At 44.7% G+C, this 13,752-nt stretch overlaps 1 protein-coding gene across 1 annotated transcript in view; it reads right to left on the bottom strand.

The window, feature by feature from the left end:
- Svopl (SVOP like) overlaps positions 1-13,752 on the bottom strand; it is a 65,120-nt gene that overhangs the window by 42,392 nt on the left and 8,976 nt on the right. The window contains exons 4-7 of the mRNA XM_021164258.3: positions 12,474-12,572; positions 6,877-6,948; positions 5,437-5,561; positions 2,789-2,852 (exon numbers count right to left, since the gene is read on the bottom strand). Of these exons, the coding sequence (XP_021019917.2) occupies positions 2,789-2,852; positions 5,437-5,561; positions 6,877-6,948; positions 12,474-12,572 (360 nt within the window). The remainder of the gene's footprint in view (positions 1-2,788; positions 2,853-5,436; positions 5,562-6,876; positions 6,949-12,473; positions 12,573-13,752) is intronic.

Raw genomic sequence — 13,752 nt, 5'->3', positions numbered from 1 at the left:
AAGAGTGAGTGATAGCTGATGTGGCATTGGGGTGGATCTCGGTAGTAACAGGGGAAAAGACTTTTTAATGCATTTGGCACACATTTCTGAAGGTGAAGGTGACAAGGTTGGTTGACTAACACTTGGATGATGGGTCCATGAATTGGGGATGAGCCAGCAGAGTCCAGAAATTAAGTAGGAAGAGGGAATTAAGTAGAGTAAGTCCACTGTGGCTCCTACATTTAAGCTCTAATGGCAGAAGATGAGCTGCTTGCTTTGACCTGGAATAGAAACATGAATATCGCAGGTCTCGGGGGGGAAAGTGAAGAGGCGAGTGCTAAGAAAGTTGCATGTGGCAGTTTGAAGAAAATGTCCCCATAGATTCCATAAGAAGTAGTACTATGGAGGTGTGGCACTGTTGGAGTAGGTATGGCTTTGTTGGAGGAGGTGTGTCACTAGAAGATGGGCTTTGAGGTCTCAGAAGTTCAAGCAAGTCTTCCTTCCTGCTCCCTGCTGATTTAGCTGTAGATCTCTCAGTTCCTTCTCCAGCACCATGTCTGCCTGCAGGCTGATGTATACCACCATGCCAGGACCTAAACTGTTCTTCAATTCCTTTCCCCCGCCCCCATGACAATAATAGGCTGAATCTCTGAAACTATAAGTCAGCCCCAATTAACTCTTTTCCTTTATAAGAGGTGTCACGGTCATGGTGTCTTTTCACAGCAATAAAACCCTAACTAAGACAGAAGTTGGTACCAAGGACTGGAGTTTTGTTGTGATAGGTTAGACCATGCTTTTGTTGGGAAGAATGTGGACTTTGGAAACGCCATGGAATGTTTTCAGTGGGGCTCAATGGGCCATCCTAGTAGGAACATGGAAGACAAAGATGCTGAGGGTGACAAATTGTTGAGGCCTGGCTCAAGAGGTTTCAGAGAAGAATGTCAGTATGTAGCCTATTCTTGTGATGTTTTGGTGAAGAATGTGGCTGCTTTCTGCCCTTGTCTGAAAAATCTGTCTGCTGCTAAGTTAAAGAGTTTCTGGATTGATTGTGTTGGCAAAGGAAATCTCAAGACAGCCTAATATCAATTTTGTTGTGTGGTTATCAATCATGAAAAGAAACAAGCTGAGCAATGAAAATACAAAATGTACAGTTTGAGGAGAAAATGGATACCAGGAAGTGGAATGGAGCTAAATCCTATGTTCAAGGAGATGAACAGATTAAAGAAAAGTCTGATATTAAATGAAGTAAAGGGAGAAGAGACTTCAGGGCAAGATCTTACCCAGCTAAGCTTCCAACTTGTGAAAAGGAATTGAAGAACAGTTTAGGTCCTGGCATTGTGGTACACATCTTTAATCCTAGCACTCAGAAGGCAGAGACTGGCAGATCTCTAAGTTTGAGGCCAACCTGGTCTACAGAGTTCCAGGTCAGCCATATTTAGGCAGCAAAGGAAGCCATCAAAAACATAAAGCTGGTGAAGCCCCAATTAAGTGGGGCTTATAAAGGTTATAAGTTTTATAAGGGTTGCTGTGATCATGGTGTCTCGTCACAGCAATAAAATCCTGACACTGCATTTCAGGACTTGTTAAGATATTCTAGTGATTCTCAGGTAAATAGCTACCAGCTCTCAATTCAGGGAACTATTCTTGTTTTTAATAAATATTTTTGGAGACAGTAAGAAGAAAACATATTATATATGTTTAGCTGTCCATCCCTTTCTGCAGAATTCATATCCATGAATTCTACACCCATGGTTTTAGCCAATTGTGTATGGAGAGTATTCAAAAACAAAACAAGTCTGTGCTGGACAACTGAATGCCTCAGCTGAAACATTGATTAGATAACTCATATGTAAATGATTGAAAGTATACAGTATCTTGGGGGTATATGAAACATGACACCAATTTCTATAAGGGACTTGAGCCTCCACAGATTTTCTTATCCTCCAGGATCCAAGAACCAATCTACCATGGATACAAAGGGGTGTCTATATACAGGCAGCCACTGGAGTTGACTATATGACCCAAGGAGACATAGACAAGATGGGGGCATTGAGGAAGCCTGCCACAGTACTAGACAGACAGATCACTTAGTATTGAAGTATAAAGTACAGACACTATGATAAAGATGCATTCCTGGTCATAAAATACTGAAGACAAAACATGGTGAGAAATTGGACTCACCATTGGGTGTTTCTGGTTCTTGAAGTTTTTGTTGCCTAAATTCTGTGTCAAAAAAAAAAAAAAAAAAAAGCAAAACAACTTCCTGTTTTATTTATTGCCAAATACATTAAACCTTAGTGGAGAGGATCTTCTTTCTCCTGGACATTCAATGGAGTTGAGAAATTAGGGTCTGAGGGCACCAAAAACAGCCCGAGGGAGCAAGACTGATAGAGCTTCTGATGGCCTCTAGTCAACAGCCAGCCAGGGTCTGTGGGGGCCCTGGAGGAACAGCAGCTGCCAAGACACAATCATGGTGCCTTCCTCCAAATGAGAGCAATATGGATCTGGACACACCAGCATCCTTGGAAGAAAGATGGGACATGCAAAAAGGGTAGGAGCTGTCTCCTTCTCTGAAGTCCCAGTGAGGTGAAAGAGGTCATCGTAGATGTACTTAAGCATCATTGCTGGGCGGCACAAGTCCCCAGCTCAGAAAATCTTCAGATTGGACCTCAGGCATTAGACATGCTTCATGTCCATCAGTTGGTCCCAATGTCAATCAAGTGTTTGAGTGCTTGGTTGGAAGGAAGGCAACCCACAGTCCTGTTCCCTCAGAAGCACGAGGCTCCATGGAGTTCCCACTTCACCTTACCTGCGACAAGGGCAGCATGTAGCCTCGGTATTTTGTGGGCAGAAATTCAGTCTTTATGATTAACCTGCACAGGGAATGGAGAAACACGGTCATTCTGTTTTTAGAAAACCAAACAACTTTCCTTTAAATGATCACAAGTTTTTACGTCAATAAAGACGTTATAAGCATAACAGGGAGGGGAGGCTTTAGAGATGGCTCAGCAGTTAAGAGCACTGTGGTTCCTGCATGGGACCTGAGATTGGGTCTCAGAACCACATTGGTACTCATAATCATCCTTAATTCCAGTGCCAAGGCATCTGACACCCTTTTCTAACCTCAGAGGGCACCAGGCACTCACTGGATACACTGCATGCATACATACATACATAAATATGAGCATATGTACATACATACATGCTGAAAAGCACTCACACACATAAATCTAAAAAGTGTTTTAATTAAAAAGGAGCTCCTTGTATATGAAGCTATAATTGTGACAGTGACTTTCCACTTCCAGTGAGACATGAACTTTCAACTGCTCCTCACTGGTCACTTTGCCACTGCGGTCATTTTAAACAGGGACATTAATCCTTCTGCTTCGGCCAAGAAAAGCTTTGGGAAACAGCTTTGTCAAATTGAACCACCTTTTTGATGTAAAACACACTTAAGAAATAAAAATATACCCAAGGAGAGGCAAAGAATTTTCACTGAGGACAGTCACAGTGCAGTTGTGGTTCATGCATGGGACCTAGAGTGACTTGTAAATAGAAGAAACAGAATGAGAGCCCAGCAATTTTACATTGATTTCTGTTAGCATTATTAGCTAGAGATGGACCTTCCTTCCTTCCTTCCTTCCTTCCTTCCTTCCTTCCTTCCTTCCTTCCTTCCTTCCTTCCTATTCCTCCTTCTCACAGGAGATTTTTAAGCTCTTTCAGCATCTACTCTTATCTGGCTCTCAGCTCAGATACTTAACTAACGCCCCAGGGAAAAACACTTCTGTTTCCAACACATTAAGGCAATGCCAGGTGCTTTCACTTCTCTGGTCGAGATTGAAGGAGAACATGCCTCAAGTCACCCCAGAGGGAATAGCCTGAGGGGTTCTGTGGATTGCTAGATGGCCCCATAACAGGAACATTAACACAGCAACTCACACCCAAACACTGAGACCCTGCACAGTTACCTAGCAGCAGGAGACAGGTTGGCAGGAAACAGACAGCCATATTCATTTAAGCCTACTTCAGAATTTTTCCCTCTGCTTTGCAAATTCTTTCTGGTATGGGTTTTGTTTTTTATTTTTTTTTTATCCAATTTTTTTCCAAATATTTTTTGTTTTATTTTTAAGTGTGTTTGTCTGTGTGTCTCTGTGTGTGTGTGTGTGTGTGTGTGTGTGTGTGTGTGTGTTCATGTGCACGTGAGTGGGTGTGGTTTGCAGGTTCCAAAGGACACCAGAGGCATCAAATTTCCCCTGCAGCTGATTTGAATTTGGGCCCTTCTGCAAGAGTGGTGAGTACTCTTAACCCCTGAGCCATTTCTTTAGTCGGGTGTAGTTTTAAACTATAGGGCAACGGCACTTTGTAATGGATGGTCGCTCCTGAGTGTTACAAGTGCTTGTATTCAGCCCCAGAGTAAGCTGTCTCTTATCTCCTTTGAAGTAAGAGGGGTTGACAGGGGACAACAGGAAGGGATAGGAAGAGTGCCACGAAACAGTGTACAGGAGAAAGCTTAAATCCCACGTGCTTTGACCTACTTTCCAAACCAAGACCTTGACACTTAACTTGACTTAATCACTTCTGCCCTAGCTACAGGACTAACATGAGCTTCACCTACTTAGCATAGTCATGAGCGTGCCTGTCCTGTCTGCCTGTATATGAATCTGTGCCCCCCCACTCTCTCTCTCTCTCTCTCTCTCTCTCTCTCTCTCTGTGTGTGTGAATGTGTACATGTGTGTCTGTCTCTCTCTCTTTGTCTCTATGTCTGTCTGTGATTGTGTGCATGTATGTATGTCTGTGTGTGTGTGTGTGTGTGTGTGTGTGTGTGTATGTGTCTACCTGTCTTAGTCAGGGTTTCTATTCCTGCACAAACATCATGACCAAGAAGCAAGTTGGGGAGGAAAGGGTTTATTCGGCTTACATTTCCACATTGCTGTTATCACCAAAGAAAGTCAGAACTGGAACTTAAGCAGGTCAGGAAGCAGGAGCTGATGCAGAAGCCATGGGGGAATGTTCTTTTACTGGATTGCTTCCCCTGGCTTGCTCAGCCTGCTCTCTTATAGAACCAAGACTACCAGCCCAGAGATGGTCCCACCAACAAGGGGCCTTTCCCCCTTGATCACTAATTGAGAAAATGCCCTACAGTTGGATCTCATGGAGGCATTTCCTCAACTGAAGCTCCTTTTTCTGTGATAACTCCAGCTGTGTCAAGTTGACACAAAACTAGCCAGTACACTACCTGTATATAAATCTGTGTCCCCAACACTCTATGTGTGAATGTGTACATATGTGTGCATGTCTCTCTCTATGTGTGTGTCTGTGACTGTGTACATGTATGTCTGTGTGTGTGTGTGTGTGTGTGTGTGTGTGTGTGTCTGTGTGCTTGCCCACATTTTCGAGTGCACTCGTGCACATGTAGGGCATCAACATTTCTCTCCCAAAGACTGGAGCAAGTCTTACCCTTGTGCATGGCCAGACACTCCACAGCCTACCATCGTCCGCAGAAAGACAAACCAGATGTAGGAGGGGGAGAAAGAGGTCAGTAAGGAGAAGTAGGCTCCCCACAGGAATGAGAGCAGCAAAATCTGAAGCAAGGAAAGAACACTTGTTACTGGACCTGCCTGGGGAATGAAAGAGTCTCGGACACCTCCGAAGGTGGGTGTTTCCTCAGACCACAGCACCTGCTGGTCTCCACTGACACTCTCCAGGCCATTCCCTGTCTGAAAGACCCTTTATTGTGTCTAGCATGTCCACCCTCAGAGGTAACACAAAACAAAGCTCTGTCCTCCCTCCTCCCAGAGCTGTTAGGAGCAAAAGGAGACCCTGTGTTGGAAAGTGTATACGAAGCAAACTTGAAGCATTGCTTTTTCTTATTTACAAGAACAACAAGTATGAACTAAAGTTCCCAGGAACACCACAGCTATGCTGGTGATTTTACAGAACTGGTTGGCTGCTGAGAGCTGTAACTTCAGAAAGCTGGACTACTGAAGATCCAAAGTCAAATTATCTTAGGATATCCTTAGCTCTCTCAATAAACACTTCTCACCGACCTCTGTATCAGATCCAACATCCTAGTGATTATAAGGTAAAACCTTTAGATTACATTAACTTAATTAGCTTTCACTGTCTCCAAACTAAAAAAAAAAAAAAAAAAAAAAAAAAAAAAAAAAATATGTCATCAGATCACATCTGGGCCCTATAGCAGAGATTCATTCCCCTGCTTTGCTTAAGCCACCAATCTAACATCCCAGCAGGTGTATTTGCTATTAAATAGCAAGACCAAGTTGGAACATTGTCTTAGGGTTACTATTGCTGCAATGAAACACCATGACCAAAGGAAATTGGGGAAGGGTTTGTCTTACTACTCTTCCACATCAGTGTTCACCATCTAAGGAAGTCAGAACAGGAACCCAAACAGGCCAGAAACCTGGGGCCAGGAGCTGATGCTGATGCTGTGAAGGGATGCTGCTAACTGGCTTGCTCCGCATGGCTTGCTCAGTCTCTTATAGAATCCAGAACCACCAACCTGTTGATGGCACCACCCACTAATTAAGTGGCCTGGCTCTCTCTCAACCACCACTAATTAAGTCAACTCCCTACAGGTTCACCTTCAGCTGGATCTTATGGAAACATTTTCTCAACTGAGGCTCCCTCCTCTCTGATGACTCTAGTTTGTGTCAAGTTGACATAAAAGTAGCCAGCACAAATGTGGGATTTGGGATAACCTGAATCTGTGTTCCTGCTGGCCACACTCACTTGTGTTTGGCTCCTGAATAAGCTCTCTTATCCCCTTTGAGGTGAGAGGTATTGACATGGGGCAAGTCCATGGAAGAGAAGCAATAGGGAGAGTGTCCCAAAGGCGGTTGTGGGGTGTGTGCAATCCTACATGGCCTGACCTACCTTCCAGCGGCCATATCTGTCAGCCAGGAGACCAAAAAGGATGCTGGATACCATGTAGCCAAAAAACACCATCTAGAATCAGGGTGGGAAAAAAATAACAATGTTCTAAGCAGAATACACCAGTACACTGTGTGTTTGCTACATTAAGCATTCCAGAGCTCAGGGAGCACAGGCAGGCTCCTAAGGTCAGTGTCTATACTTCTTTTACAAACATACCATACCGACATGCCCCAAGTGGAAATGAGTCCACAGAGCAGGAAACTGCTTCCCTTCTCCCAGACACTGGCTTCAGCCGTACCCAGACCAAAGCTGTGACTTCCCATTGTCACTGAAGATCTGGTCATGCCTGTTATGCCTTACACCAACACAAGTTGCTGCCACCAGAGCAGCCTTTCTTTGTACTTCTCAAAGGCTGGGGATAGGGCTCAGTCAGTAGGATGCTTGCTTAGCACACCTAAAGCCCTGGGTTCTATCCCCAGCTCCACATAAAATCAGGCATGAGGGTTCATGTCTAATCCCGGCACTCTAGAGGTAGAAGCAAGAGGGTCCAAAATTTAATGTTATCCTGGTACATAGTGGATTGGAGCCAGCTTGGGCTACGTGGATGCAGAGAATCATAGACTCAGATTGGTCTAGCTGCCTTGACAGGCACTGGTCTTAGGTATCTCAGGTTAAAATCCTGACTTCTGGGGCACTATGTGTCTTTCAGTTCCTGAGAAACCAGGGCACTCCCCGGGGCAGTGGAACATTTAGGTCATCTGTGTATCTCTGTGTTCCCTAGAAATCAGCAAAGCACATAAAACTTGGCTGGATAATTACTCTTAATTAGTCATTAGTCTTTTTGTACCCTGTATAACTTGTGAACAACATTGTACCCTGGCAACTACAACTGTATTCTGTTTCTGATAAGCATATATAAAAAGTATGATTGCTTGTAATAAACTTGTCCTAGCCTCAGTCTTGCTGAGAGCCTTCCAAGCCAGGCCTGGTTTTCATTCCCACCGACCGTATTAGGAGACTTGGTTCAGTATGCAAGCGCTGGCTGGTGCTTACGCATAGAGACCCTGTCTCCATAAACAAAAAAATACACAAAAATCTCTGAACTGTAAACCCTGAGGCAGAGCTGCCTTGTTTTCCTCTCTTGTCTAACACTTCACTCTGCCCTGGTTCTATGTGTGTGCCTGTGCACTTAGCACCTACTGCCTTCCAGACAATTGCTTTCCCCTTAGGAAGCCTCCTGGCTGCTGCCTACAGGAAGAGAGGCACGATGCCAGCTCTGCCTCCAGCACTACTGTGCCTCCTTCCCTTCTCCTTTCCTCCCTCTCCTGCTTCCTGATGCCCCTCCCCCACTCCCCCTTGTCATGTCCCATATATTCTGTTATCTTCGGTTTTCATCTTCCCCGACCCTCCCTAGACATCTTTTCCCCCCTCATGGTCCTCATCTTAGCTTCATGGCACATATCTGCCCTAAACACATATTTAAAACTTAGAAGCTGAGACCCACATGAGAGAGAAAACATGTGGTGGTTGCCTTTCTGAGGCTGGGATACTTGGTTTAACATAATGATTTCCAGTTCCATACATTTCCATACCGTGTCATGACTCTTTTTTCCTTATGGCTGGTTAAAGTTCTACTTTGTACATGCACCACATTTTCTTGTGTGTTCATCCGCTGGTGGGACCTCTAGGATGACTCCGTCTCTAGCCAGTGTGCACAGGGCAGCAGTCACAGCCATGCAAGTGTCTCTGCGGCTGGACCAAGAGTATTTTAAGAATATCCCCTGGAGCAGTATGGCTGGATCGTGTAATAGCTCTAGTCTTAGTGTTTTTGAGAAGCCTGCTGCATACTGATTTCCATGGAGGCTACATCAGTCTCAACAGTGAATAAGGGCTCCCCCTCCCCCACACCCTTGCCAACAGTTGTGGCCACTCGTTTTCTGCATGACAGCCATTGTGACTGTGATGATAGAAAATCTTGAAGTCATTTTAATTTTCATTTCTCTGACGGCTAAGGATACTGAATATTTTAAATGTCTACTGGCTGTTTCAATTTCTTCTTTGGAGAACTGTTCATACCATATACTACATCAATGACTTAATGGAAAATTTGGGTTCTTGGTGTGTTTTTTTTTTCCCCCAGTTCTTTACATGTTTTTTGGTATTGGCCTCCTGTCTGAGTTGACAGATTTTCTCCCTTTTGTAGACTGCCTCTGCACTCTGCTTCCTTGGCTGGCTTTTTCATTTCACATAATCCCACTGGCCAACTGGGGTCATTTCCTGTGTTATTGGAGTCTTTCAGAAAGTTCTTGCCTATTCCTGTGTCTTGAAGGATTCCTCTTGTTTCCCTCTGGCAGTTTCAGTGTTTCGGGTTTTATATTAAGGTCTCTGATCCATTTTGAATTGATTTTTGTGCAAGGCGAGATGTAGTTCTAATTTCATTCTTCGTGTGTGTATACTCAGTTTTCCCAGCAGCCTTTGCAGACAGGCTATATGTTCTCCCATAGGTGTTTTTGACACCTTTATCAAAACCTGCGTGGCCATGGCCATGGGGTTTATGTCTGGGTAAACTGCTGTATGCCCTCGGTCTGCATGTGGATTTTAGCCACCACTGCTCTGTGTTTGTCATTATGGCTCTGTAATGTCATTTGAAATCAGGGACCTGCATTAATTCTATGGTTGCTTTGACCTTGAGGGATCTTCTGTGTTTACACATTAACACTAGGATTGTTTCTTTCTAGTTCTTCAAAGAGTATCATTGGAATTTTGATGGGGATTGGAGTGAATCTTCAGGCTGCCCTCACCTATACATACAGCCACTTTCAGAGTGTTAATTCTGTCAATCCATGAACTTGGCGTCTTCCCACTTTCTGGTATAGTTTTTGCTTTTTTTTTTTTTTTTTTCCTGCCCTGGCTCTATTCTGGGACAGAAACTTGACTTATAGCCTGTGTTAGCCCAAAGCCTGCATTTCTGTAACACTGCATGGCAACAGGGCACTTCACAGCTCCTTAGCACTCTTCCCTGTGGAGCTCTGACCTCGTATTTAATATAAAATAGGATTCTGCCAAGTATAGTGCTACATCTGTAATCCAGCACCCAGAGACTGAATGAATGAGGGTGGGGGTGAAGTATACAAATGAAAAGCCTGAGCTGCTAGTGAGATCCCTCTGACTTAAGCACTACACACTCTTCTGGAATTTTTTTTTCAGAAAAGGACAGATGTCCTGCTGTGACTGGACACACATCTGGACCTCCAAGACATGGAAAGAAGCAGGATTTGAACTTGCCTTGGTAAGGGTTTTACTGCTGTGAACAGACACCATGACTAAGGCAACATTATAAGGATAATGTTTAATTGGGGCTGGCTTACAGGTTCAGAGTTTCAGTCCATTATCATCAAGGCAGGAGCATGGAAGCATCCAGGCAGGCATGGTGCAGGCAGAGCTGAGAGTTCTACATCTTCATATGAAGGCTGCTATTGGAAGACTGACTTACAGGCAGCTAGGATGAGGATCAAGTGACACACCTACTCCAACAAGGCCACACCTACTCCAACAAAGCCACACCCACTCCAACAAGGCCATACCTTCTAATAGTGCCACTCCCTGGGCTGAGCATATACAAACCATAACAGAACTTACTACACATTAAATAAGAGGTTACAGAGAAGTTCTTAGGGAGAGAGCGGAGGTCCATCACAGATTCAAGTTCAGAGGAGACTGTGAGTAGAAAGGTGACCATCTGTCCTCACTATTCTACCAAGCAAGGGTCACTCCTCTGTCCATATCCTTGCAAGGTAAAATGGTATGGGGGTTTGAATAGGTATGACCCACCCCCCCATGGACTCATGTGTTTGAATGCTTGGCCCATAGGGAGTGACACTATGGGGAGGTGTGCCCTTACTGGAGTAGGAAGAAGTGTGTCACGGTAAAGGCAGGCTTTGAGGTCTTATATGTGCTCAAGCTATGCTCAGTGTAACACAGTCTCCTTCTGTTGTCTTCAGATCAAGATGTAGAACTCTCAACTGCTCCAGCACTAAGTCTGCCTGCATACTGCCATGCTTCCCACCATAATGGTAATGGACTAAGCCTCTGAAACTGTAAGCCAGCCCCAGCTAAATGTTTTCCTTTCTTCGAGTTACTGTGGCAGTGGTGTTATCTTTACCCCCAAGAGACTCTAACTAAGGCAAAAGAATATAAGCCAGGGAACTGGGGGTGGGGGTGGGGGGGTCAACAAGAAAGCATCTAGAATTTTCCATAACCACTTTCAGACATTAACCACATCTTATAGAATCTCTCCCTCGAAGCTTCTGCCACCTGCCTGTTCCAGGTCACCACCTTCCTGACTCCCAGAACAGTTCTCTCAGTCTGGCCATGTCTAGGAATGTCATTCTATGTTAGGTACTGTCTTTATTAAAATCAGGTTTAATGACAAGTAAGTTGTGCAGGCTGGTTTTGTGTGTTAACTTGACACAGCTGGAGTTATCAGAGAGAAAGGAGCCTCCCTTGAGGAAATGCCTCCATGAGATCCGGCTGTAAGGCATTTTCTCAATTAGTGATCAAGGGTGGGAGGGCCCATTGTGGGTGGTTCCATCTTTGGGCTGGTAGTTTTGGGTTCTATAAGAAAGCAAGCTGAGCAAGCCAGGGGAAGCAAGCCATTAAGTAACACTCCTCCATGGCCTCTGTATCAGCTCCTGCTTCCTGCCCTGTGTGAGTTCTAGTCCTAACTTCCTTTGGTAATCAACAGCAGTATGGAAATGTAAGCTGAATAAACTCTTTCCTCCCCAACTTGCTTCTTGGTCATGATGTTTTGTGCAGGAATAGAAACCCTGACTAAGACATAGCCAACTCCGTTCTCATTACCCCGTGCTTCTCCAGAACTCTTAGGCTGATGTCATTGCCTCAGTAATTCCAGAACACACAGTCTCACCATCGGGCACTGCCATTCACCACCACACACTGCCTCCCTGTTATCCGGCCCATCAGCCATACTTCCTCAGATTTCTTGGGACACCCAATCATAGCCCTTCAGTGGCTGCTCACATCCAGGACATGGCCTCACATTTTCAATAGGCCCTCTTTGCATACTAGCCAAACCATGGGCCAGATAGAAAGCATACTTTAATATCCGTTTTGTAAGAAACATAATGACTATGAAGGACAAATCCTTTAGGTAAAGTTGCTTCTTGTTACATAGACTGGGAATCTGAAAACTACGACATATACATTGTGTCAAATGTCTTTTTCAGGGAGGGCTTAATACTTTGGTGGACGTTGAGTGGAGATCAGCTGGAGAGCGGGATGCTAGGGAGGAGGGGCTGGGGCTGTGATTGATGGCAGTGCATGGAGGTGAGACTGTTCTAGAATTATTGAGGAGATAACATCAGCTAGGCATGCTTGAATACTCACAGTTACTCACTAGACTAAAAGAGAATGAGAAAAAGGCATTGAATGCTAACTGCATAGGGCTGGAAGCCCACGCGCTTTGGGGGCCAGCACTGCCCATCACAGGTTAGGGTTGCTGTGAGCTCTCAGAGTACTGGAAAGAAAGCTGAGCGCTGATGTCGTTCATTCACAGGGTACCGGCAGTAGGTACTCACCGTGGTGACAAACGCCACCTGCCAGTTCTCCAGCTGCCATTCACATCGGATAACAGGAGACACAACTGCTATTAACATGATCTCCATGGCCTCCACAACCTGAAAGAGAAGGAGGACACAAAGCCACATCTATACACAGCTCACCTCAGCTCCACACAAGCATGTCACCCTCATAGTCCCAATGTCCTCTTTCCCCTAGGTCAGCAGTTCTTAACCTGGGGGTTGTCACCTAAGATCACCAGAAAACACAAATATTTATCTTATGATTCATCACAGTAGCAAAACTACAATTATGAAACAGCAATGAAAATAATTTTATGGTGAGGGGGGAGTCACCACAACTTGAGGAACTGTATTAAAGGGTCACGGCATTAGAGAGTTGGGAACCACTCCCCTAGATGGAGGGGGATACAGTAGAGCCAGTCACAGTAGTATAGCCCTGTGAAACCACCCGGGCAGGAGCATCATGGGTTTGAGATCAGCACTGGCTGGCTTCAAGACCTTGAATCAAGAAACCCAAAGCACAACAAAAAGAAAATAGATACCTATAGTCCACCCTTAGCTTTCATAGATGTAATATTCATAGTTTGCACAACTTGAGAGTATCCCTAAAGACTGAGAGCACATATTTCCTTGTGATCCTCCTGACCTGTGCATTTGCTCAGTTACACTGACTGAGGGGCCAGGCACTTAGCTAATGGGTGAGCCTGGCTAGTCTTGGCATATTATTTGGATGGTAGGACACACCTTTCCAAATGGGGTTTTTAAAATAGCTTCTCACATCAGGAAACTGGGATCTCAAGAAGACGGGGAAGTTTCTGAAGGCTGAAACAGTAATACAACAGACACAGGTTCAGAGCCCATAACCAGGACATAGTATCTCCTGAGCACACGGAGCACGCAGCATGAGCTACTGAGTGTTTCAAGAAGAGAATGGATAACTAGTGTTCTAGTTTGCTTCCTGGTGTGATGAACACCATGACCAAAAGCAACCAGGGGAAGAAAAGGTTTATTTAACATACAGACTACGGTCCATCATAGAGAGAAGGCAGGGTGTAGTGGAGAACTAGCTAAACCACACTGTGCTCCTGGTTGCAAGCACACACCCACCCAAGAGTTATCTGGATTCACTAATAAAACACACACACACACACACACCAGTTAATTTTAAATATGCCTTGACTAGTTCAAAGGCTGGGCAGTTCTAATCCTCCACCCAGCTAGCATACATTTCCTTCCAGTACCCCTCACTCAAAACCTTCTAAATCTATGTTTTATC

The sequence above is a fragment of the Mus caroli genome, unplaced genomic scaffold, assembly GCF_978045245.1.
Source record: "Mus caroli unplaced genomic scaffold, Mus_caroli_1 scaffold_7, whole genome shotgun sequence".
NCBI classification, from domain to species: Eukaryota; Metazoa; Chordata; class Mammalia; order Rodentia; family Muridae; genus Mus; species Mus caroli.
Note: the sequence above shows the minus strand (reverse complement) of the source record. Positions and strands in the feature narration are given on the sequence as shown.